Source organism: Giraffa tippelskirchi, chromosome 13, assembly GCF_054371585.1.
Source record: "Giraffa tippelskirchi isolate mGirTip1 chromosome 13, T2T-mGirTip1v1.2.pri, whole genome shotgun sequence".
Lineage (NCBI taxonomy): Eukaryota > Metazoa > Chordata > Mammalia > Artiodactyla > Giraffidae > Giraffa > Giraffa tippelskirchi.
The window spans coordinates 69585807-69612633 of record NC_137287.1 but is presented as its reverse complement, the minus strand read 5'-3'; the positions used below and the strand labels follow the sequence as shown (position 1 = coordinate 69612633).

Sequence of the window (26827 nt, the reverse complement as noted above, 5' to 3'; positions counted from 1 at the left end):
GAAAGAATCACAGATGTTTGGAAGTTCATTTTCACGAGCCTTCAATACAAATTTTATGAAACAGTATATCTATTGGATACAAGTACAGATAAATATTAGACCATTTAAATGTCCACTAACATAAATGGACAGATTGTGGCATTCTGTAGAACATTATACAGTAGTTAAAATTAATGAATTCTGCCTTCTGTCATCTGCATGGTTAAATTTTAAAATTATTGAATAAAAGAAAGTCATGGAAGAATATGTATAGTATGATTCCATTTACATAAAATTTAAAAAGAGGCAAAACTGTACATACAAAGAAGGAAATGATAAAGAGAAAATTTAGGATAGTGGTTACTTCTGAGGGAGAGAAATGAATGTAATCAAAGAGGAGCCACAGCAGGTGTCAAACATGAGGCATGTTCTACTGTTAAAGCAAAGTGGGGAGCAGCACATGTGTTTCTGTTTTATTATTCCTTCCTGAACAGTACACGTACTTTACACATTCTGGAGAACATGAGAGGTAAGGAAGTGGAGACCACACATGTAGACAACTCTTTTCAAAGAGGCTTGGTCTTGAATGGAACATAAATACAAGAGTAGATGGTGGGGGAATGTGGATGTTGACTTGTTTTGCTCTTATACTTTTTAAGATGTGAAAAGAGAGCATCTGAACGGTATAGAAAGGAAGGTCCCGTCAGAGGGGAGAAGCTGAAGCAGCACTAGAGGAGACAGCTGATGAAGCAAGTGACGGGAGTATTCTGACAGGAACAGAAGCCAAGACACACCTGAAGGAATATCACCCAATTCAATCCAGGGGGAGCAGGTGAGGATACAAACAGGTACAGCAGATTCAGACACTTGGTGATCGGAAGCCATGTCTTCACTGATGGCTTATTTCCTCTTGACTGAGGCAAGGACATTAGCTGAGAGGCAGGGGCTAGATGTGGTATTAAGAAAAAGTGAAAGCATGAAATAAGAGAACAAACCAACTGCAGATAAAGGAATGTGCTCTCTTGAACAACTCACTGTACCTATTTCCCTTGTCTGCCTAGAATGTACTTCCCCTTCCTTTTCACCTAGAAAATCTTGCCATCCTTCAGGACTCACCACAGCTTCTGTGTCTTCTGTGACGCCTTTTCTGATCGGCCCATGGTAATCTGACAGCTCTTGACTGTGCCCCTTCCTTTTTACTTACTCATGAACTGTCTTGCAATAACTCTTCTATGTTGAACCTGATTCAATTTTACATGTTGTCTCCTTCACTACAGTCTTGTGGGCAAAAGTCATGTCTTTTAAAAACAAAACAAAACTGTTCCTACCACTTTCAGAAAAATAGTGCATTCTCATACACACAGGAAAATTCACATGTATTTTCTAAACATATCGGCTACTGACACACTTATCCTTAAAAGCAAATGATAAAATAACTAAGACATACATGAATAAGTGAACTTTTTGAATCCTCCATTATTTTCTTGGTTTTCAAGTTTTGGTTTTAGAATGTACTTTTTAGAAACTGTAGATCCAAAGTTACCATAGTTGGTTCAATTTTTTAAATTTTTAAACAAATCATTTCTGCTCATTAAACTTTTACAATTTTTTTCTTGACAACCTGCAATATGTTTCTTTATGGAGGCAATTCTCCCAGAAAATGAAGCAGAATGTTATCAGCAAAGACAAATTATGTTAGGAATGCCATCTTGTGGTTGAGAGTAGTCCATTACACTAACAGGTCCTTTCAGTAACAATCTTTGAATTCAAAAATAAAACATCCAAGAAATTCACAAATGTAAATCATGATTATAATGTATTGTTACTACAAAGAAGGAAACACTAAATATGTGCATCAATTGCATGTGTTTTTAGCTGCCAAAAAAGACAATGTTCACTGAAATAAAAGACAACAGACAAATTATATAGGAATAGAGTCCAAATAATACAAGAACACTGCTATAACTATAACCATACTTAAGACTATTCAAATACTCTGAATTCTGCAAAGCTTTTCTCTTAAAACAGATATGTAATTTTATTTCTGTATCTACTACTAGGCAGTTCTGTTGATGCTCACATCCTAGATTTAAATCTTGTGTCTTGATTTTCAAAGTACATCACCTTAAGTATATACATCCCAAGGGGAGTGAAAGCTGGAACACTTATTTAATCCGGATGGTATAGGATCCACTTAATTAATTATAGTCCAAAATGGAATTTGAGGAGAGTCAAAAATGCCAGCCATTTCTTAATAGATGAGCTTACTACTTCTTCCAAATAAGTTAACCATTAGAGTGTAAATTATCTTTCTAGTCAATAAAGAACTAATGATGGTTACAGATATACTATGTAACAACTATGCTGAAATATTTTAAGTGTCAGATAGAGTACCAGACATTTTGGTCCATTCAAAAGTGGGGATGAGGGAGGAGAAACTGATATATCCCTCATGGGTGCAGAACACAGCACAAGGGTCCATGCATTATGCTACTTTCTGTCACTTCTGGATTAAGGATCCAAGGAGCATGTGCAGGGACAACGGACAGACCTGGAGACGAGGCTATTGAAATTCCAAAAGATAACAGATCTATATATAGACATACATATTTACATAAAAAACAAAATGTTATTTGTACTCAAAATCAACTTTGGTGATTTATTACTGCATGCTTTTCACCAGAATGTTTTTCTTTTACTCAGAAAACTTTCATATGAATTGATTTTGTACAAGTTTTTCCACATGGTTCTTCAGGACATTCACATCAGCTGCACAGACCTGGTGCTCCATCTTCTCTTGCTGTTTTGTTCTCTCTAATAAAGCCTCGTGCGGTGGAGGTAAGGCATTGTATGAACTTAGTAAGTAAATCTGACTTGAAGAAGTCTGGTTGATTTCTCTGATCTTTAAAGCCTGCATGACAGCAGGTGCAAACTTGGAGTAATGAGCTGTAGAGGAGACAATCACTGGGCAGGTTTTGTCTTGCATTCTGTCTGCAACTACTTTCGCAATAGCCGTGTGTGGGTCCAAAATGTACCCCGAAGTGTTGTAGGTGGAGTGAATAGCTGCCAGGCACTCTCCCTCGGAGCACCAGTCAGCCACGAAATCCTGCTGAAGTTTCTCAACTAGGATCTTCTCTATCTGGAAGTGATGCTCCTCTTCTAATTGATTAAACAGTCTTCTCATTAACTGTCCATCTTTATTAGCCATCAGGTGTAAATGTCGTTCCAGGTTTGAAGATTTGAGGATATCGATTGCTGGTGAAAAGGTCTGTGCTAGTTTTCTTTCCCTTATATCATAATGTCCTGTTTTTATAAAATCAGTCAAAACATGGTTCTGATTAGAAGCACAGATAAATTTTCGAATAGGGACTCCCATGGTTTTGGCATACACTGCTGCTAAAATGTTACCAAAGTTTCCTGTGGGAATACACACATCAACTGGGCTTCCAAAAGAAATAAATCCTTGGCTAACGAGATCAAGGTATGCAGAAGCATGATAAACTACTTGGGGAAGCAGTCGGCCCCAGTTTATGGAATTAGCTGAACTTAAGACGGTTCCATATTCCACAGCAAGAAAGCCAGTAAAATCAGAATCTTGAAAAATTCTTTTTATAGATGTCTGGCAGAAATCAAAATCTGACTTGACACCTACCGCCCATCCACTTTCGTTCTGACTGCCAATTATTTGTGCTTTTTGAAAATCACTGACTCCGTCTTCAGGAAAAAATGTGGCCACGGCTATTCTCTGCTTGTCATTCTTATTAAGACGACTAAAGCCATTTAAGACTGCACTTCCAGTGTCTCCTGAGGTGGCTACAAGTATCATAAAATTGCAACTTGGTGGGATACAGTGTGCAAAAAGATGGGGCATGAGCTGTAAAGACAGATCTTTAAATGATCCCGTCGGTCCATGAAACAACTCCAGGATGAACTGGTTGCCTGACAGGTGCCTGACAGGGGCGATTTTTGAGCAGGCAAAGTTTTCCCCATAAGCGGTTTCAATCATTTCTCCCAGCCTGGCAGCAGGTATGTCAGCAGGATGTATACATTTTTCCAGAAGTATCTGTGCTCTTTCTATGTATGTTGCTCCTACCAGGCTTTTCCACTCCCCACAGTTTAACTTTGGAAACTCCTTCTCAGGAACAAAAAGTCCACCATCAGAAGCTAACCCCTCAATCACAGCTTCACTAAAGAATTTCGTTGGAACTTTCTGTGCACGGTCTTTAGGCCAAATATGTCTTGTGGAAATGAATGTTTCTGAATCCACATCTTGGTATCTTTTAACTGCACTCAGCACTTTGTTGGCTACCTCCTCTGGGGAAGCCCCACTTTCACAAAAAACACGAGTATCATACCACTTCTTATAGTACTGTCTTCTAAATTTAAGTAAGTCTTTCATAGAGGTTCCAGAATTCTGACCTACAATCCTATCTGTTTTCATTAATTTTAGACGACTGACTATATCTAGTAGAGGTACATCCAGATAAACAATTATTCCATTTTTCTTTAGATGCCACATGCTAGCATCATGCATTGGGTTGGACCCAGTAAGGGAAATCACACTTCCAGATGCAGAGAAGTTTAACACGGCTTTTCCTTCCTCTTCTAAAAATTGCTCATTACCAACATCCTGCAATTTTTCAGACACACTCATATTCCAGGTTTTTTCAAGGATATCATCATCCACATCGATGACACAACAACCCAGTTTCTGGCCTATTATTCTGCCTACTGTTGTTTTCCCAGCACCGGGAGGTCCCATCAGGATAATATTTTTGTCTCCAACAAGAGAGTAGATGGAATGCCATGACTTCCTTAATTCCGCAAGCGCAAAGGTTCTTGAAAGAAATAGCTGTGGATGTTTATCTGTTTTCACATGGATTCGAGACAAGCATTTCTGAGTTATCTGTTTCAGATGCTGACATCGCTTAAAGTGGAGCATTCTCTTTTCACTTTGCTGCCCAGGCCAACAGAAAAACTGGCTATGGCCCTTTTCAAAACATAAAGACAAAGAAAGACATTTGGTTACTAATTTCAATAGGCTTAACATACCAATAGGATTAAGTAGAATCATGCCCACAGTACATAAACTTAAAATTCTTCTGAATTTTATATGGCATTTAAAAAATTATCCAAACCTAAATTCTCATATATTGCATATTATCTTTTTAGTAACCTTTTCAAGTCTCAAGACAGTGAGTAATCAAAACTTTAACAATTTGTAACTATGAGCAACAGAAACTTTATTCCGAAAATGCTATATCATAGATACTTTTTTTAAAGATACTAAATCAAATTACTATTTCTTTTCCTATAATGAAAATTGTCTCATGGTTTGTAACCCAAGTAAATAAGGATTACTTGGAGTTGGGATGCTATATACTTGCAATTCAAAAAACTGAAGAGTCTCTATATTTCTTGTTAGTTATATGAACATGTTGATAGACTATCATGTTACTCATAAATTTCTTAGTCAAAGAATTCACAACAAGAAACCAGAATAAAATATCTGCTTATACAATGCTTAAAGAATTTTCCAAACTATAGAACAAAGGTATGACCTTTTCTTTCTTACATGCCTTTTACATGAATACTGTTAAAAATCATTCTTACATGTTTTCTACTAGCTTAAAAAAAAGCTAGTGAAAGATAGAACATTGTGTAAATACTTAAGAAAAATGGATAACTGACAGCAAACTCAAAGACTACAGATCTATAACTTTCTCTGACTTGGACCATCACTTTCATTTCTATCCTATAAACATCACCAGTGGAGACACAACTCAAATCCCAGACTCCAGAGTGATAGCAAAAAAAACTCAGGAATGTTTCCATTGATAAGAGGACAAACTCATGCTGGCATCTGGAGAAGCTCTGTAACTCCCCATACTGATCCCTGTCTTTGGAAATACACTTACCATTAAAACACCAGATGTGTGCCAGGCAGGTGAGACATTTAGTCATATGTAAAGTACAATTTAATAACTGCTACGATATTTATTTAAAGTGATTAGAGTAACTTTACAGGCATGTAGTGAGACTTTCCACATATTCCGTGGTACAACCAATAGGCAACTATTAAACGTTAGATGGTGTGTTTAGACATGTTCTGAAAACTTTCCGTTATTTACTACTTTGATCATCCATGCTACTCAAACTATGTTCTCTAATAAAACATTTAAACCATTTTCAGCTTACACTGAATTTAACTTACAAGTTAACTTACAAGTTAACTTAGAACCGCTGGGAGAAGGAATGCATTTCCTTATTTGGCTTTTCAGCTGGTATATGCTTAACTCCCACTGACTTGCAAACGGAAAACACACAGGAACCAATCTGAGGTGAAGAGTTTGTGGATGCTGCGGCAAACTCAGTCTTTGTAAAAAGTGGAATCTATAATGGAAAAAATTTGAAGTTAATTGTAACTTCATACCATATCATAAAATTCCACATACAGTCTATTGTTAAAATGTCCAATTCGAATTTTTTAAGTACAGAAAAATAATAAAATAACCCTTTTCATGGTTCCCTAAAGCTATTATTGAAAGATTAAGATACTATTTTCCAATATGTGTATCTTACGATAAGAATTTTACTAAACAGTACTAAATTTCTGCCATCAAGCAATATACAAGATACTATAACAAAATGATAAATGTAAGTTTACACAATGACACCTAAAATTTTAAGGACTTAACTGTACATTCAGCAACCAGACGGAAAGAAATCAGTGGACTGAAAAGTATGAAATAAGTATCTGAATTACTCTTTTAGGTTGTTTATCTATCTGATTCATGATTTGGATGTAATAGCGACTATAAAAAGTACAAACAAAGTGTCTGCCACACATGGGTACCTCTTGGCTATTTAAATGATTTATAATAAATTCAAAGCATATAGCATGGTGATGGGCACATAAGAATATTCATTTATATAGTAATATTAACCACTGTCACTCAGTGATAAAAGACTAAAAACATATAAATTCAATCAGAATATCTAGGCACAAAACTAGGCTTTTTTTTTTTTTAATAGTTTGGTTTGTTTATAAACCTTCAGAGAAAACAAGGGGCTAGTGTTAGTTTGTGTTAGTCACTCAGTTGTGTCTGGCTCTTTGTGACTCTATGGACTGTAGCCCATCAGGCTCCTCTGTCCATGGAATTCTTCAGGGAAGAATATTGGAGTGGGTAGCCATTCCCTTCTCCAAGGGAACTTCCTGACCCAGGGATTGAACCCAGGTCTCTTGCATTGGAGGTGGGTTCTTTACCATCTGAGCCACCAGGGAAGCCCTTGTTTATAAACCTTCAGAGAAAACCAGGGGCACTCATCCATGTTGTGCACAGGTTAATTCTTTCCCTGAAGTAAACAAAGGGTCAGAGAACTGCACACTTGAACCCCACCAGCAATTTCTCTTATTAAACTACTTTTATTCTGGTACTATTCCTTAACATTAATTATTTTGAGGACACTGTATTAAGCAGCCTGCTTAACCTCCTATTCAGGTAGCTTTTGCTTATAATATCACAGAGTATCATCTTTTTTAGTTCCCAATGCAGAAATTTCTGATATCTGTATTGGTAATAATTGTGTATTACCTGAGTAGCTGGTTTGTTTTTATGGACACTAAATTTTTTATCTGATCTTTTCCACTTTATGTTGGTTGCTACAATCCTTAACACCAACTCCATTAAAAGCAAAAGACTAACACAAGCGTTAATGCATGATAACGTCACCTTATCCTTCGTAACCTTACTCTTCCTTTGTTTTATATGAATTCAAAGCAGAAAAGTGTGACAGTTCATTTTATTCAGTATCAATATTATTTCACCATAAAAATCTTCCTGACACTAGCTTATAAAGTGCTCTAACATGTAAAAACTATCATTTTAAAGAAAATTAAAGAAGTTACATACTAAATTTTGTTTTGTAACATTCAGCCACAAACTAATTTTAGGGTTTCAACATCCACTGTAGGCAAACCAAATGGCAAGAAAAGATGGAATAATGCCCATGGCATGTAATATTTATCTAGAAACTGAATTTTTACTTAAGAGGTAATAGAGTCAGTTTTCATTATTCATGGTAGTTAAGCCTATCAAGTCACCATGGATACGAATTAGTGAATACTGAACCACTGTGGGGGAAACACACTGTTCCTAGGTCCTTGTGAGCCTCTAGTTACAATATTTTTGCCAACTGATCAATACATAATGTTTTATGTGTGTTTCTGCTTAAAGACATCTTATTTAATATATACATAATGATTCATTACCACTGAACTCAGACTTTAATACATGCCTGAAGGAAACTTATCTACCGCACACATTTTCTCTGTAAGGCACATGGTGGCCTTACTGCCTTAAGAACACAAGGCAGCACTTCAGCCCTCTGCTTGGGGCCATTTTAAACAACAAAAGCAGCAACTGGAAGCACAAAAATGCAAAAAATGTGGCACTTAAATAGAATTAAAAAAAGACCCTTGTTTAAAGTAGGAGCTGAACAAGAAAGCAGAACATCACCTTACTTGACCCCAACTTGAAACACGCATATCTCATGACTCAAATTTTTCACCGCTGTGCATGTGGCCATGAGTGACTGCAGAAGTGCTGGAAGCATTAATTTGGGGTTATAAATAAATTTTAGCAAGTAGAATTCACAAATAGAGAACCTGTGAAAAGTGAGGACTGGCTGCAAATCATTTTCCTTTATGATTCAAAGCCATATTATTAGGTGTTTTTCATTTACTTATATTTTAATATGTTTTTCAGTAAAGGGGTCATGAATAGGCAATTTTTCTTCAGCCAAAGAACAGAACTATTTCAAATTAAAATGGAAGTCAATCACATAAGAGGCAAGAAACAAAACCAGTACTTAAAGACCAAATCTCTTGACCTTAAAATACTCAGATTTTACTGAAACATTGATGTTTGCAAATAACTGGTGTAGAGCCAAGTTCTACACAAAAGTATTTTAGTAAACTCTCTAATTCCTTAGGGGATGGAAGATGTATACCACTCCATTACACATTAATAATTTTTAAACAGGTTTTCCTACTGGTCGCCTATAGTGTAGTTTTTTGATCCACTAGTTCCAGTAGATACTTCTTAGACATAAAAGACCTTGTCAGAGACAAATGAAAAGGTTGTGACATGTCAGTATCACAGCAAGAACTTTAAAAAACAGAAACAGAATGTCCACATGTACATATTAAATACTGTGTGACCTCGAGGTATGAACTTTAACAATTTTACTGTGGCAAGCTGATCAAAACTGAATATAGACTTCAAGGGAAAGAAAGCTCAGAAACCACTTTTTAACACATTTTTAAATTATTTTCTAAGAATGCTAACAAAGTTACATTTTTAAACCAGAAATACATATTACCTTTTTGCAAAGTACAGTGATATTTTCCTATGCTTACACTAGATGATTGATAATCGTAATTATAACTGCATCAATTTTTACTTCCAAAATAGTCCAGAAAATTTCAATTCCATTATAAAATTACCTAGTTTTCAATACTTCTGGTAAACTTTCAAAATCTATTTAGTGAAAATGATTTAGCACTTGTCACCCATTTAAAGTATTTGCTATTACTCTCCCAAAATAAAACATAAGACGTAGTACTTCAAAAATTATTCCACGATGAGAACTGGCTACAGTTCAACAAACTTTTGAAAATATTTGTGCAATGATTATACTTGTCATCCTGTCATCCTGTTTTAATACAATCTCTATTTAAATGAGATAAGAATGACTAAATCTAGTCCACTATTTTATGAAGAAAGATATTCTAAGGTTTTAAAATATTCTTAAAAATTGCTGCATTTTTACAGCAATATTGTTTTCCCATAACTAATAAGAAAAAATGCAAATATACTAGGATATAAACTAACCAGCAGAAGGTTAGAAACTTTGCTTTTAATACGTAAAAATCCTCTAAACAAGCCCTCCAGTTAATTAGCTGATTGAAACAGCACCGTGGAAGGGCCACACTTCAGTGCCGCGTGGTAATCACAGGGATCTTACAGTCAAAGCATTTTCCAAATTCACCACTCAGCTTTGCCTTTATCTTAGAATCAAAGCCAACTACGCCTTTTCTGTTGTTAGTCTTTTGCTACTAAATATTCTCTTAAAGACCTCGAGTATTTAATTCAAATGATTAAGTACTCTTTGTAATTCTATAACTTAGAAAAATATTGTGAAGACTATGTCTTTAGAAAGGGTTTATTTTCCTCCCAGTTGTCCTATTTCTACTCCCACCTCTGACCATTTTATTCATCTAAGTAGACTGAAATAATCCTTAGGAAAAAAAAAAACTAATTTGTATGTACAACCATTCATATAAGGTGTCTATGCAAACTACAACCCACAGGCCAAATGTAGCTCACCCTTGTTTTTGTAAATTACGTTTCATGGGAAAAAAACTTTGCTCATTCTTTTTTTTTTTCCCATTTCTTAAGTATTGTCTTTGGTTGCTTTGGCGCTATAACGGTAGCGCTTGAGTAGTTTCAAAAAAATACATCTGGCCTGCAAAGCCCTAAAATATTTATTATCTAGCCGTTTACAGAAAAGGTTCACTACTTCTGATGGCACACCAATACTAATTCTCTGTGGACATACTGAACATAGGCATTTCCTTGAACAGGACTGCCATTTTGAGTGAATTATAAAAATCAGAAACATATTCTTTGTAAACATGCTTTCAAAAGCCAAGAATTACAGACCAATACCTAAAGGGGGAAAAAGTTCCTTTCCAAATGATTTAACAACTTCCCTAAGACTGTATACTAAATACACTACAGTGAGACTTTAAATTCTGTTCAGTATTTTTAAAACCATAATAAATATACTGACATCACTGAAATTACTGTATTCAGTAACAGTAGAAAGTCAAGACTAGCTGAGGCCAGTGGGTACTTACTAACTAGAGAAATCATGCTTTGCCCTTATTGGCTCTTTTAGGAACTGATAAACATAAGAGTCCTTAAGTGTTGCTTCTAATTAGAAATGTTATAAACTTTGGCCAAGGACTGTCCATTTGGCTAACTATTACCATTTCAAGTCCTCAGTTCAAATCTTAGCACATATAGAGAACAGAATTATTCTCTACACAAGCTAAGCAAAAATAACCAAAAATATGAAATACTCAAAAGTGGAAAGGAAAAGAGCAAAGTGACATATACATACAAATATTTTGGAAACAGAAAATCTGATGTGAATAACAGAACCATCAACCCCAAGGTGCCATTCATCTGAAACAAAATGTTTGTTAAACGCCTGGGATAAAAAAAAAATAGAAACCTGAACAACTGGATAAGAAAAAACTAAGTTTATTCTTACCTACTGAAATTCACCAAGAGCTCAAGATGATAAGCACCTACACATTCAGCAAACTGTTTTACAAAAAACTGGATTTATTTAGTGAGAAACAAACTCCACAGACAGAGCATGGGCCATCTCAGAAGGCAGAGCCAATAAACTCTTTTAAGTCAACCGAGCTACCATGCTGCTTTCTCTCCACCACCGGGCACTCTGGCAATGACAGGCCCAAAACTGGCCTCTTATCTTCAAGCATCCTTACTCCCTTTGGGCAGACTGGCTTCTATAAGGTTGGTCAGACCCATATTGCCAAAATGTCTTTCAGAGCCTCTGGATGGCAAAGGCTTTTAAATGAGAGTCTTTCAGCAGTCAATATGGGAATCAGTAGGTTCATGGAAGACCACAAGGATTAAACGGAACAAAACCGCTCTCAAGACTATTTTCAAAAAGGGACGCCAGAAAAAAAAGGGGGGGGGAGGGAGGAGCATAAAATTCAAAGGCCCGTTTAAAAGGATTCTTCTGGTTTAGGCTGCTTGCTTAGAAAACAAAGTCAAGCCCTAAGAGGAGGGGCCCGATAAAGAGGTAAACAGGGGGAGAAGGAGCGCGGCACGAGAGTAAGGGAGACAGGTGGCCGAGGGGAGGACGAGAGGAGCGGTCCTGAGCGCTCGCACAGGTGGCCGCACGGCTGAGCGCGGCACGCAAGCGGCCGGGAAGGCGGGCGCGGCCAGGTTGCTGGGATCACCGCCCAGCGGCGCACGGGGGAAGACACGGACCGGAAAAGGGCATGCGATGGGAACGGACTGATTCTACAGTTTCCCTTTCTCCTCAAATGACTCACCAAAGAAATCACACTGAGAAGACGGGGGGAAAGGAAAGGAAATGGGAAAGAGCTTCCGGGAGCTGCCAGCGCCGCCTCGGGACACAGTCCCGCACCTCGGATTCGGGCCACTGCGGAACCATAGCCCAGGACCCTGGCCTTGCTAGGTCCACCTCGCCCCACCCCGCGCAGCGGCCTCTGCGCCTGCGCAGGGGCTGCCTCCGCGTTCGCGCGCCACGCCCACCGCCGAGCTGCCCAGTACCTGGTAAGCGACTCGTCCTGCGCTTCACCAACTCGATCCTAGGCCCCGCCCTCCTTCGTCCTGTTCTTCACGTCGGACGTGCGTCAGCGTGGCCTCAGTCGCTCGCCCCGCCCCACCGGGTTCGCGCCTATGGACGGGAGTATTGTGTGACGCCTGCACAGCGGTACAGTTTCCCGTCTGTCTGTGGTAGAATTTATCTTTTTTTTCCCCAAATACACAGAGAAAAGAGCAATATTTTTAAGGGGTCGCCATTTTCCATCCCTTTACTCCCAAAGGTACATAAAAACTGTGGTTTTCACATTGAGCTTCTCTGACAGAAATGGAGCCGTTGCGAGAGGAAAGTTTGGAAAACTAGATTGCGACGCCACTTTCCTCGTTGCCTAGTTACTGTTTCCACGGCAGTTGTGCCGTCAACAACGCTAAGCGAGCCCAAGAGTCGTAGAAGGGGTATTTTACTTTCTTGCGAAGAGAGGACTCATAGAGGACGTCACGGGGGAATTGCGTGAAAGAAACGTTAGTTCCTTGAGAAGGCAAGAGGGTAGGAGAGGAAAGGACAAGCTGTGGAGAAAGGGATGGAGATATTGCTATAGTGAGAAAAAAGCTAAGTATTTTTCAGGACTCATATGGTGGCCATGGATCCAAAGGGCCCTTCTGAGAGCATTTATAACCTCATACCCAGTGACTGGAAGGAGCCTCCACAGCCTCCTAGGTATGTGGGTAAACAATGATTATCATTTGAAACAAGAATGGAGAAGAATTGTTCCATTTCAGGATTTCAGAACGAGATTACATTATTTTTTATCTGAATGAAGTAGCCTTGGGTGACAGCTTCTTAAAGAAGAAGTTGCGAAATATAAGTATTTAGCTTCTCATAATTCAGAGAGAGGGTGGTCCAGTGCTGTGAGAGGGCCATTTTCTTATGTCAGCCTCTTGTTCATACGTGTGTAATTGTTTGTAATTTAATTTTTCGTGTGTGATATGGTATACAACATAGCCTGAAATGTCTAAGTGTTGAAAAAAGAGAAGTCACAATTCTGTTATCCTGCATTAGGATACTAGATATCTTGTTTCAGGAATTCACTGTTTTGTTTCTGACTACACCACTGCTTTCTCTAAAGAAAGATAATACCTATTTTTTCCGAAGAGTATTGTCAAATATAAATTTGTATTTGTTTCTGAGCCTCTTTTTTTTTTGAATTGATGAAACAAATGCACAGATAGTGCCTAAGGTCTTTTTTTGATTTAATAGTTGATAGAAAGAAGAATGGATTGACAGTGACCCAAAAATATGTGCTAGAGTTAAGATTTTTATATAGGTGTTGCTGCTGCTGCTGCTGCTAAGTCGCTTCAGTCGTGTCCGACTCTGTGCGACCCCATAGACGGCAGTCCACCAGGCTCCCCCGTCCCTGGGATTCTCCAGGCAAGAACACTGGAGTGGGTTGCCATTTCCTTCTCCAAAGCATGAAAGTGAAAAGTGAAAGTGAAGTTGCTCAGTCGTGTCCGACTCAGCGACCGCATGGACTGAAGCCTGCCAGGCTCCTCCGTCCATGGGATTTTCAAGGCAAAAGAGTACTGGAGTGGAGTGCCATTAGGACCCCTTTAGTTCCCCAAATTTTCAAAAAGGTACCACACAGTAAACGTGTCAGTTACTCACCTGGGACTTAGCACTTACTTAAATCTCTGGGGACAAAAGAAGGTAAAGAATAGGGAAAATCTCATTCCTTCTAGGATTTTGCAGCTTTACCTTTTTCTTGTTCCAAGTCAAAACTACATTGAAGGGGCACTGGGCCTAAAACAAAAAATTAGGCTCTGCAACTGATTGGTTTTGTGGTCTCGAATACATTATTAAAATTTGTTTTCTGATCTGTAAAACAAATTACATGAACTGGATAATCTGTAAGGTCTTTCAGATCTAATTGTCAATTATCTTTTTTAGTAATTACTTGGAGTGCCTAACATCTTCAACAAGTGGACAGATTTTTCATTTTTAAGCCTGAGTATCATTTTTTAACCAGGCCAATACCTATTTTGTTTTCCATTAACTTCTCAAAATCTAGTAGATGTTGGAAATAGGAATTCAAAGTAAGATTTGGTACAGTTTCAGAGTTCAAATTAACTATTGCTGAATGGAGTTTTAGTCGAAAATTCTAGTATATTGTACAAGATAAAAGTTTCTCCTCTGTAACCCACTGGCAGATTATATTTTTCATAGAATCCTGAATTTGAATGTTAAGATAGTTTATTAAATAGGTGTTTTGTTTATTGGTAAATTTAAAAAGCTTTACTGTGTCTGGGTGGCTTTTTCAAGAAATTTTATAGGAAAAATCTTTATTTAGTTGGCAAATGTATAGTATCACCCTTGGGTAATGTTGCAGTGACAGCTCAGATTCCTTGGTTTACTCTGAAGAAATAAGAAGGAAAAACTAATTTATGGTGAAAAGAATAGAAGGCATCCAAATGTGATGCCAAAGAACTCTTTGTGTTAGGGTAAAGTCAACTTACACTGCCAGCAACAATCAAGAGGAGTTTTTAATTTGACAAGATGTTATCCTTGCAGGACACTAATTTATAAAAAACAGAGCATAATAAAAAACTTAACCAATTCTCTCTCTCCACTGTAACACAAATTGCCCTCATAGTAACATAATTGCCCTTACCCAGTCCCCTTATTGCTGCTAAGTCACTTCAGTCGTGTCCAATTCTGTGCGACCCCATAGACGGCAGTCCACCAGGTTCCACTGTCCCTGGGATTCTCCAGGCAAGAAGACTGGAGTGGGTTGCCATTTCCTTCTTCAGTGCATGAAAGGGAAAAGTGAAAGTGAAGTCGCTCAGTCGTGTCCAACTCTTAGTGACCCCATGGACTGTAGCCTACCAGGCTGCTCCGTCCATGGGATTCTCCAGGCAAGAGTACTGGAGTGGGGTGCCATTGCCTTCTCCAAATCTCCTTATTAATAGTAAGAATTCTTGCTAAGAAAGAAATATATTAAACTATGAGTCTTTGCATCAGTGAGTTATATACCCAATTGCAAGAAAGTTCACTGCAGCTCTTTGCAAGTCTTGAAGATGATTGTTCAGCTTTCACAAAGAGGCAGATTCCTTGGGGAAACCACAGTTGATGGTACCTGATCTCCCATACCTCAGAGATCACAGCCTCCTTGGGGAACTGAAAGATAGACATTAAAGTGTTGGTTAACAATAAAACCATACATCGTTGAAAACCCTAATGAGAGATGCAGGTGCTAAATGAGAATTTAGAAAATGGATATATGAAATCAAAGTGGGATGAAGGACACCCTCTTCCAGTTGAACTGTGAGCTGTGAGCAGTCTAAAGTTCTACACGATTAAGAAATGCTGTAATGATATTGGCCTGAAATTTTAAAACAAGCATATAGCAATAGTTCATCTAGTCGAGTAGGGTAAGAAAAAACAACTCAATGAAACATCATCAGATTGTACCAACTTTTGGTCGCTTTCAAATAAATTGCCATGGAAATGTTTTTCTAAAGACTTAATATGACTTAATATATCATGACTGTTGGCAAGAAAATATAAGTATGGTATGTTTATTGAATATGACAACTTTAGTTTTAGAAAAATCTATAGCCCACATCTAATAAAAACTAAAAAGTAGGGCCAGTTGTCTGAGTCACCCCTAGATCTTTACAATAAAACCACACCATCTAGAAAATGGAATAAAATGCAACTATTGAAAGTGTAAGGGAAGCAAGCTCAGTGTTCATCAATAGCCGAATGGACAAAGATGTGTGTATGTGTATATATACACATATACATGCAATGGATTGCTGCTCAATTATAAAAAAGCATGGAATTTTGCCATTTGGAGCAACATGTATGGATTTGGAGAGCATTATTCTTAGTGTAATAAGTCAGAGAAAGACAAATACTGGTACGTCACTTAAATGTAGAGTCTAAAAAATACAACAAACTAGTGAATAAAACAAAAAAGAAGCAGATTCACAGATAAAAAGAACAAACTAGTGGTTACCAGTGGGGGTGGGGGGGAAGGGAGAAGGGGAATACAAGGGTGGGGCAAAAGGGTTGTTATGGAATTATGTGAAATGTGGGTGAAACTCGCATGATTTGAAAATTGTAAAGCACTATGGCATTGAAAAAACCTTTCATTCAAAAAAAAGTGTAAGCTTTACATATATTAATTATGAAAAGAAATCACATTATCAAGTTAAAATCAAGTTATATTTCATACATAGAGATATAAAATTTTTTTGGAAAATTGAGATTAAGGGAACCTATTAATAGATCTTTATTCTTGTGTTATTGAGATATAATTGACATACACCATTATATTAGTTTCATCATTTAAAAAATTTGTAATTTGGAAAAATAAAATTATTCATATAGAATAAAATATCTTGTTTTCTATAACATGGTAAGCTTTCAGTTCACACACAAAATAGTGTAATGAATCACAAGATGCAATTTTTAAAAAGGTGAGTATACACACTCCTTTTTACCTCAAAGAAGGTTATTAGTCAAGAGATCGTATTTGCTAATTCCAGTTTCCATGGGAATTTGAAGGCACAGATTTGGATTGAACATTATTTCTTGAAGGTATCTAATGTGCTCATTCATTTTGGACTGTAATTAATTCCTAGTCATTGAGTTCAAGATTGAGGAAAGTCTTCTAAAAGCAAGAAAAATTTTAATGTTTCTCCACACAAACTTATCTACATAGTAAGATGAGAATACAAGTTACTAAAAGTGGTGTAGCTGAATTTCTGCTTCCAGTCAAGAATGGAATTTACTCTCTCACCGTAAGCAACTAAAACACCAGGAAAATATATGTAAAACAATGATTTTTTAGACACTGAACAGTAGGCAGCACAGAACGGTCATCCCTAAATGAAGGGAAACAAGGCCTACAATTGTCCCAATATTCTCCCTGGAGAAGATCTCCAGACAAAAGTTCAGGAAAGAGAAATTAAAACAAAATTCAGCAGTTTCACTGAGTTAAAGTGACAATATTCAGAATTTGAGGAGGTCAAGGCATGTACAATTCATAGCACAGAGTACCGTAGAGGAGAGAACTGTATAGATAGAAAATTATGAAAGTATACAGGAGGATTTCCCTGAAGTCTTTGATTGACAGTCCACATGTATGATGAAACTACCAAGGCCAGAGAAATAACCAACAGAAAGCAGCAGAGCCAGATAAAGTTTATGTTCCCACCAACCAGAGTGAATCTCATAAGATACAGGGGATTGAGTAGTGTACTCAAAGATAGGACCAACTTAGAACTGGACTAAAAGCTTCTAGTCCCAGAAATATAGTGTATATAACCAAGAGAAAAATCAGTCAATACAAACAGACAAAGAAACGATATCAGTGAGAGAATTAGTAGACAAGAACATTAAAATCACTTTAAAATATTTTCATGTGTTCCAAATGCAGATGAAAACATGAGCAAGACATAGAAATAGAAGGATAAAAAAAACTAAGTTGAATACATAAATAATACTATATCTAAAATGAAAATAGTATACTGAATGGGGATAATAGCTAAGACACTGAAGGAAAAAATATTTTTGGATTTGAAGACATACTAATAAAACAGCACAAAATGAAAAAGAGGAAAAAAAACTGAAAAGGAAAACAGAATCAGTGAGCTGTTGACCACATCAAGCAACCTAACACAAGTGTAGTTAGGATCCCAGAAGGAGAGTAGACAGATATAGAAGAAATATTTGAATAGTGGTCAAAATTTTTATAAAATTAATGAGATCTTTAAATCTGCAAATCAAAGAATCATTATGAACCCTAAGAAGGAAGAGGAGGAGGAGTAAGGAGAAGAGGGAAACCATTCCAAGGGCAATTAACGTAAAATTTCCTAAAACCAGTAATAAAGAGAAAAATACTAAAAACAGCCAAGGAAAAAAGAAACATTGCATACAGAGGAAGAAGGAAGGTCAGCAAATATTTCATCAGAAAACACAGGAAGCCAGAAGTTTTAAAAGTCCATCATGCACAAGAAAGTGGTATGAGCTGGAAATTTGGATTTACACAATGACATAAAGATTACATAAAATGGTAAATATGGCTTCCCAGGTGACTCGATGGTAAAAGAATCCACCTGCCAATGCAGGTGTCGCAGGAGACAAGAGTTTGATCCCTGGGTCAGGAGAATCCCCTGAAGGAGGAAATGGAAGCCCACTCCAGTATTTTTGCCTGGAAAATCCCATGGACAGAGGAGCCTGGTGGGCTACAACCCATAGGGTCACAAAGAGTCGGACACAACTGAGCATACACACATGCACACAGATGGGTAAATGTTAGTTTTTTTTCTTTGTAAATTTCTTGCAATATACTTAGATCTTTAAGGGGAAAATAACCACAATGAATTACAGGTTTTATAACACTCATAGAACCCTAGGATAAAGATGGGGGAGGGGTAGATGCAAGTATGCTTTTGTGAGGTTCTTACATCCTGTAGTATAATAATACTTGAAGATAGACTGTGATGAGGTAAACATATATATTGTAAACCTTAGAACTTCTACAAAATAAAAACAAAAGATAAGACAGCACAAAATAAGGAAGAACCAGCAATGGGATATGTAGAAAACAATAGCAAAATGAAAATTTTAAATACAAACACATTTTTAAAAATCACATTAAATGTTAATAGTCCAAACAATTATGAAACTGTTAGGATAAAAATTCTATGTTCTCCATAGAAAAATAAAGACACAAATAAGAAAAAAGTCAAAGAATAGACAAATACTGTATTATCATAAATTAAAGAAATACTGGATTGGTTATATTAATATCAGAGTAGATTTTAGACTATAGAATTTTAAGAGGGATAAAGAGTATTACTTTATAATAATGAAGTGATCAGTTTTTCAACAAGGTATGCTAATTCTAAGGAGAAGGCAATGGCAACCCACTCCAGTACTCTTGCCTGGAAAATCCCAGGGATGGAGGAGCCTGGTAGGCTGCTGTCTATGGGGTCCCACAGAGTCGGACACGACTAAAGTGACTTAGCAGCAGCAGCAGCAGCATGCTAATTCTAAAGTCTGTGCACCTACTAATAGAGCTTCAAACATGAAGCAAAAGCTGACAGAACTAACTGCTGATGGTGCTAAGTCTCTTCAGTCGTGTCCGAGTCTGTGCGACCCCACAGACGGCAGCTACGAGGCTCCGCCGTCCCTGGGATTCTCCAGGCGAGAACACTGGAGTGGGTTGCCATTGCCTTCTCCGTGACAGAAATAAAAGAAGAAATAAATCCACAATTGTAATCAGAGATTTCAACATCTCTCTTTCAATGATTATTAGAACACTTGAAAATAGAACCCAACCAGTTTGTCCTGTCAGTTATAGAACACTCCAGCCAACAGCGGCAGTGTACAGTTCCTTTTCCAGTGTATATAGAACATTTACCAAGATAGACTGTGCTTTGTGCCATAAAACAAGTGTCAGAAAACTTTAAAGGATTGAAATTTTACAAATTATATTTTTTAACCATGATAGAAGTTAATTAGAAATCAGAGAGATATCTGGAACATCCCCAAATACTTGGAGATCAAGCATAACACATCTAAACAAACTTCTAACACAAAGAAGACATCAGAAGGGGATTTAAAAGGTTTTCGAGCTGAATGAAAATGGAGGCATATCATATCAAAATTTGTGCTATGCAGCTATGAAGCAATGCCTAGAGGGAATTTTTGGCTTCTATTAGATAAGTCAGTTCAGTCACTCAGTCGTGTCCAACTCTTTGCAACCCCATGGACTGCAGTACACCAGGCATCCCTGTCCATCACCAACTCCCAGAGCTTGCTCAAACTCACATCCATCAAGTTGGTGATGCCATCCAACCATCTCATCCTCTGTCATCCCCTTCTCTTCCCGCTTTCAATCTTTCCCAGCATCAGGGTCTTTTCCAATGAGGTGGTTCTTCGCATCAGGTGGCCACAGTATTGGAGTTTCAGCTTCAGCATCAGTCCTTCCAAAGAATATTCAGGACTGATTTCCTTTAGGATTGACTGATTGGATCTCCATGCAGTCCAAGGAATTCTCAAAAGTCTTCTCCAACACCACAGTTTAAAAGCATTAATTCTTCGGTGCTCAACTTTCTTTATAGTCCAACTCTCACATCCATACATGACTACTGGAAAAACCATAGCTTTGACTAGACAGACCTTTGTTGGTGAAATAATGTCTCTGCTCTTTTTTTTTAATTTATTGATTTTTTACTGAAGGATAATTGCTTTACAGAATTTTGTTGTTTTCTCTCAAACCTCAACATGAATCAGCCATAGGTATACATAAATCCCCTCCCTTTTGAACCTCCCTCCCATCCCACCCCTCTAGATTGATACAGAGCCCCTGTTTGAATTTCCTGAGCCATACAGAAAATTCCTGTTGGCTATCTATTTTACATATGGTAATGTAAGTTTCCATGTTACACTTTCCATACATCTCACCCTCTCCTCCCCTCTCCCCATGTCCATAAGACTACTTTCTACGTCTGTTTCTCCATTGCTGCCCTGTAAATAAATTCTTCACTACCATTTTTGTAGATTCCGTATATATGTATTAGAGTACGATATTTATCTTTCTCTTTCTGACTTACTTCACTTTGTATAATAGGCTCTAGGTTCATTCACCTCATTAGAACTGACTCAAATGCATTCCTTTCTAATATGCTGTCTAGGTTGGTCATAGCTTTTCTTCCAAGGAGCAAGCGTCTTTTAATTTCATGGCTGCAGTCAACATCTGCAGTGATTTTGGAGCCCCCAAAAATAAAGTCTCTCACTGTTTCCTTTGTTTCCCCATCTGCTTGCCATGAACTGATGGGACCAGATGCCATGATTTTTTGAATGTTGAGATTTAAGCCAGCTTTTTTACTCTCCTCTTTCACTTTCATCAAGAGGCTCTTTAGTTCTTTGCTTTCTGCCATAAGGGTTGTTGGTGTCATCTGCATATCTGAGGTTATTGATATTTCTCCTGGAAACTTGATTCCAGCTTGTGCTTCATCCAGCCCAGCATTTTGCATGATGTACTCTGCATATAAGTTAAATAAGCAGGGTGACAATATATAACCTTGACATACTCTTTTCCCAATTTGGAACCAGTCTGTTGTTCCATGTCCAGTTCTAACTATTGCTTCTTAACCTGCATACAGATTTCTCAGGAAGCAGGTATAAGTATAAATGTTTAAAGTCAAATAGCTAAAATTGCACCTTAAGAAACTTAAAAAGAAAAACTCCAAATAATGAGATATAATAATGATCAGTGCAGAAATCATTGAAATGGCAAATGTGAACATTAGAGAAGACTTATAAGCAAAAGAAAAAGAACAAAAGAGAGAGAGAGGAGAGACACACTACCAATATCAGAAATGGGAGAGGTTACATCATTATAAATGCTACAGATGGTCAAAGAGTAGTAAGTAAATACTATGATCATCTTTATCCTGGCACTGTTTTATTAGAGTAAAAAAACTTTAATCTAGCTTGCCTAAGCCTGATGGGCAGGGCTCAGATAATTATGCTTAATGGCTATCTCCAAGTGGATATAGATATATATTATAGAATATAGAATATAGATATATGTAAATTAGAAATTATATCCTTTTGAAAACTTTATATGATTTTTATTAAAGATATAAATGCTACATCTTTTTTTTTTGTTAATTTTAGGTATGTATCAATTTTTAAAGCAAGTGTAAAAGATGACATGCAGAAATTTAAAACTGCAATGAAAACTATGGGACCAGCAAAACTTGAAGTACCTTCTCCAAAGGATTTCCTGAAGAAACATTCAAAGGAAAAAATTCTACCACCAAGTAGGTTTTATCACTTTTTAATTTTAAAAGTGTTTATGGGTAATTTAACTAAAATTATTTTGTCTGTGAATATTAAATATTCACAGTAATAACAACTTTAGTTCATATTAAACAGAATTTGAGAGGCTAGGAGAAAGCAGAAATCAGGAATATAGTACATCCACCATAGTATTCCTAGCAGCATTATTTATAATTGCCAAGACATGGAAGCAACCTAAGTGCCCATCAGCAGATCAATGGATAAAGAAGTGGTGGTATGTGTATACAATGGAATACTACTCAACCATAAAAAAGAATGAACTATTGCCATTTGCAGAAACATGGATGGACTTGGAGGGTATTATACTAAGGGAAATAAGTCAGACAAAGATGTAAACTTTTTGATATTACTTATATGTGGAACATAAAAGAAAACAAACTGGTAAATATAACAAAAAAGAAGCAAACACAGAGTAAACTAGTGGTTACCAGTGGGGAGAGGGAAAAAGAGAGGCAATAAAGTATAGGATTAAGAGGTTCAAATTATTATGTATAAAATAAGATATAAAGATATATTGTATAACAGGTGATATAGTCAAATTTTATAGTAATTATAAATGGAGTATAACCTTTAAAAATTCTGAATCACTGTATTGTATACCTGTTACTTATATAATATTACAAATCCACTACAATGAAAAAAATGTATTTTTAAAAATTCTCAAAAACCCCACTCTGTAGTAGAAAAAGAAAGTAGGGAATGCTAAATTTCCTCCCCCAAAGACTTTCTTTTTGAAGGTGAAAGCATCTTGAACTACATCTTGGACTATATGATAAAGCCCCACCTCCAGCACCACCCACCATCTTCAGATCTAGCCATATGACATCCATAACAAGCAACAATTATAAGAGTTCTAAACCCCAAATGGGCAAAATTGCTTGGCCTCTAAACCTTATCTAGTCTTTTCTCCAGAAAATGAAAATACAACCATTGCTATCAGTTGTCAAAGCAATGACCGATCTCTTAGCTTTGAGTATGGGCTTTAAATTTCTCAGATCTCGAAGACCATTAGGACAATGAAAGAATTGGATGTAATGGAAGAGGCTTCATGAATGAGAATCAGTTTCTTGGCCATGCTACCTGTGCAGCCACACTGGGTCCCGTGCTTCAAAGGATCCCACACTTGGTTTAATGCTCTGCTTTTGTCATCTTGAAATTCCTAATAACTTTTTATCAAGGAGTCCCACATTTTCATCTTGTGCTGGGCCTCACAAATGATGTAGTCAGTTGGGGTCATAGAGAATATGGATATTGGGGGAAAGGCCATCAGAAAAGTGGAGAATAGATGAAAAAGGATTTGTGACAAGTATGCATGAAGTAGCTCCTTCCCATCTTGAGTATGTCTTCCCTGCTGGTTTTGGATAATAAACACAAGAGGGCAATGAGTCTATGTCTTTTAAAAAGTTAGCGTCTTCCCATCTTCTTGGATCAAAGAACTAATACAGCATGTCAAGCAATGAAGGTATCACCTTTTGACAAAAGTGTAACTCTTTCTCCCTGTGGCAATATTTTGTGTCCCACAATCCTCTCATAACCCATATGCCATGATAAAGGATGAGGGCATTATTAGGAAAGATGGAAGAAGCAAGTATGAAAATACAATATTAGTGTTTAAATTCAAGTCTTTGAAAGTCTCTTGTCTTTTCCTCAAGTGTTATTTTGCAACCCACAACCACTTTGAGAATACTGGAAAATCTTAAAATAGAATGTAATTCCTTAAGTGCCTTAGGACCAGTGATATTACTTGGATCCTCATGAATACTCGCCGAAGTTAAGCATATTACATAGCACAACTACCAAACCGTAAATCCTAAGTTTCAAATAAGGAAAAAGAGATGAAGTCTGTCTCTCCTCTTATAAACATTATAAGCTAAAACAAATACAAAAATTCATTGGCCTTAAGAATAAAAAATTGGAGGTTTTCAAACCGGGGTCTCCTCCATTGTATGCAGAGTCTTTACCAGCTGAGCTACCAGGGAAGCCTAGAAAGAAACCAAATCATTTGGCTTTCAGATTTGGCAGTCAATTGTGGTAATAGAGAATATGGATATCAGGGAGAATAATTTGTGACTAGACATCCTCATGGAGAAGGCAATGGCACCCCACTCCAGTGCTCTTGCCTGGAAAATCCCATGGACGAAGGAGCCTAGTAGGCTACAGTCCTTGGGGTCGCTAAGAGTCAGACATGACTGAGCGACTTCACTTTCACTTTTCACTTTCATGCATTGGAGAAGGAAATGGCAACCCACTCCAGTGTTCTTGCCTGGAGAATCCCAGGGATGAGGGAGCCTGATGGGCTGCCGTCTATGGGGTCACACACAGTCGGACACGACTGAAGCGACTTAGCAGCAGCAGGAACAGACATCCTCGCCCCTTTTTCCAAACCTTCCCCCATTGTCCACAAAGAGTCAGACACGCCTGAGCTACTAAGCAGCAGCCTCATTGCCATCCTCTACTCTCAGGTTGATAGACGAGATGATGCTTAGGTAGATACACCATAGAGTAAGATGGGGGTAGGCTTGAGGCTTCATCCAGCACACAACCACAAAGCAAGATTTATAATTTACTTACTCAACTAGGAATGAGTTTTCAGTCTTCCTAAACTGTTGCTTTATTTTCTGAGAATTCACTTTTGCCTCTTAAATGCATTTCTAAAGCTATAGTTAAGGAAGTCATCTGCATGCACTTTCAACTCATAATTTAATTTGGCTTCTAAATATTTCTCACGTGAACATATAAAAGCCTCTGGTTTTGAATTGAAAGAGACACGTGTGCCCCAGTGTTCATCGCAGCACTGTTTACAATAGCCAGGACATGGAAACAACCTAGATGTCCATCAGCAGATGAATGGATAAGGAAGTTGTGGTACATATACACAATGGAATATTACTCAGCTATTAAAAAGAATGCATTTGAATCAGTTCTAATGAGGTGGATGAAACTAGAGCCTATTATACAGAGTGAAGTAAGTCAGAAAGAAAAACACCAATACAGTATATTAACACATATATATGGAATTTAGAAAGGTGGTAACGATGACCCTATATGTGAGACAGCAAAAGAGACACAGATGTAAAGAACAGACTTTTGGACTCTATGGGAGAAGGCAAGGGTGGGATGATTTGAGAGAATAGCATTGAAACATGTATATTATCATATGTGAAACAGATCACCAGTCCAGGTTTGATGCATGAGACAGGGTGCTCAAGGCTGGTACACTGGGATGACCCTGTGGGATGGGATAGGGAGGGAGGTGGGAGGGGGGTTCAGGATGGGGAACACATATACACCCATGGCTGATTCATGTCAATGTATGGCAAAAACCACTACAATATTGTAATTAGCCTCCAATTAGAACAAATAAATTAATTTTTAAAAAAAGCCTCTGGTTTTTTTAGGCAAACTGGTTATACCATCCTTACTTGAGTATGTTTAGTAGATGGGAAATATTTGGGTTGTAACAGGTTTATTCTCTGCTCCAGGCTTTGTAAGAACTCCACAATTCAATTTCTGACAATGTTCACAACATCTCAGTAGTATGTTAAATAGGAAGAAGATGACTATTTTTGTAGGTCAAGAACATTAAACAATTTTACATATTGTTCAAGCAAATATATGCATCGTAGTCTACATATTACATTTTCTTCATCCCCCACTATCATGTAAACTCCATGAGAAAGGGGACTTTGTCTCTTTTGTTCACTGCTGTACCCACAGTTCCCAAAGCACTACCTGGGAACATAGTAAGTATTCAACAAAAACATATTGCATGAATTAATGACTAAATGAATATTGAAAACTTCCTTTATAATGTTTGTTGGGGGTATAGAATTATCAGGGGTATATTGGTTTGCTAGGGCTGCTACCATAACAAGTATGTGCATGCTAAGTCGCTTCAGTCATGTCTGACTCTTTGAGACCCTATGGGCTGTAGCCCTCAAGGCTCCTCTGTACATGGGACTCTCCAGGCAAGAATACTGGAGGGGGTTGCCATTTCCTTCTCCAGGGGATCTTCTCAACCCAGGTCGAACCTGTGTCTCTTACTGTCTCCTGCATTAGCAGGTGGATTCTTTACCACTAGTGCCACCTGGAAAGCCCCAGACAGTAGCTTAAATAGAAATTTATTTTGTCACAATTCTGAGAGGTAGCATCCAAGATCGGGATGTTTCCTGGAATTATGTGAGAGTCCAGTGGTTAGGACTCTGTGCTTCCATTGCAGGGGTTATGGGCTCAATCCTTGGTCAGAGAAACAAATCCCACATGCCTCAAGGTGCAGCCAAAAGCAAGCAAGCAAACAAACAAAAATACCATCAGAATATTTCCAGGGTTCATTTCTTCTGAGACCTCTCTTCTTGGCTTATAGACAGCTGTCTTCTCCCTGTGTCTTCATATGGTCTTCCTTCTGTGTTTGTGTCCAAATTTCCTCCTTTTATAAAGAGATCATTCGTATTGGATTAGGGCTCACCCTAATGACTTCATTTTAACTTAAGTCCCTCTTTAAAACTATGTCCAACTACAGTACCATTCTGAACTGGGGCTTATGGCTTCAACATATGAATATGGGGGTCAGGACACA

At 37.5% G+C, this 26827-nt stretch overlaps 2 protein-coding genes across 11 annotated transcripts in view; one reads left to right on the top strand and one right to left on the bottom strand.

The window, feature by feature from the left end:
- Nucleotides 1–2611: 2611 nt before the first annotated feature.
- THNSL1 (threonine synthase like 1) lies at nt 2612–12420 on the bottom strand. Of its 4 annotated transcripts, none has more exons than XM_081556806.1 (3): nt 11323–12420; nt 6206–6372; nt 2612–4969 (listed from the first exon to the last, which is right to left on the bottom strand). In XM_081556806.1, exon 3 carries the CDS (start codon nt 4919–4921, stop codon nt 2690–2692), a length of 2232 nt encoding a protein of 743 aa, XP_081412932.1. In that variant the 5' UTR covers nt 4922–4969; nt 6206–6372; nt 11323–12420; the 3' UTR covers nt 2612–2689. The 4 variants fall into 4 exon arrangements, with proteins under 4 accessions (XP_081412932.1, XP_081412929.1, XP_081412933.1 ...); XM_081556803.1 differs by having other exon boundaries at nt 12140–12420; XM_081556807.1 differs by having other exon boundaries at nt 12235–12420.
- Nucleotides 11886–26827, top strand: part of ENKUR (enkurin, TRPC channel interacting protein) — a 29514-nt gene continuing 14572 nt past the window's right edge. The window contains exons 1-3 of one of the 7 annotated variants that reach the window (XM_081556808.1): nt 12348–12543; nt 12997–13089; nt 22066–22211. In XM_081556808.1, the coding sequence (XP_081412934.1) occupies nt 13004–13089; nt 22066–22211 (232 nt within the window). In that variant the 5' untranslated portion in view covers nt 12348–12543; nt 12997–13003. Of the gene's footprint in view, nt 12656–12818; nt 13090–22065; nt 22212–26827 lie in introns of those variants that run through there. The other 6 variants (XM_081556811.1, XM_081556809.1, XM_081556813.1 and 3 more) reach the window with 6 other exon arrangements.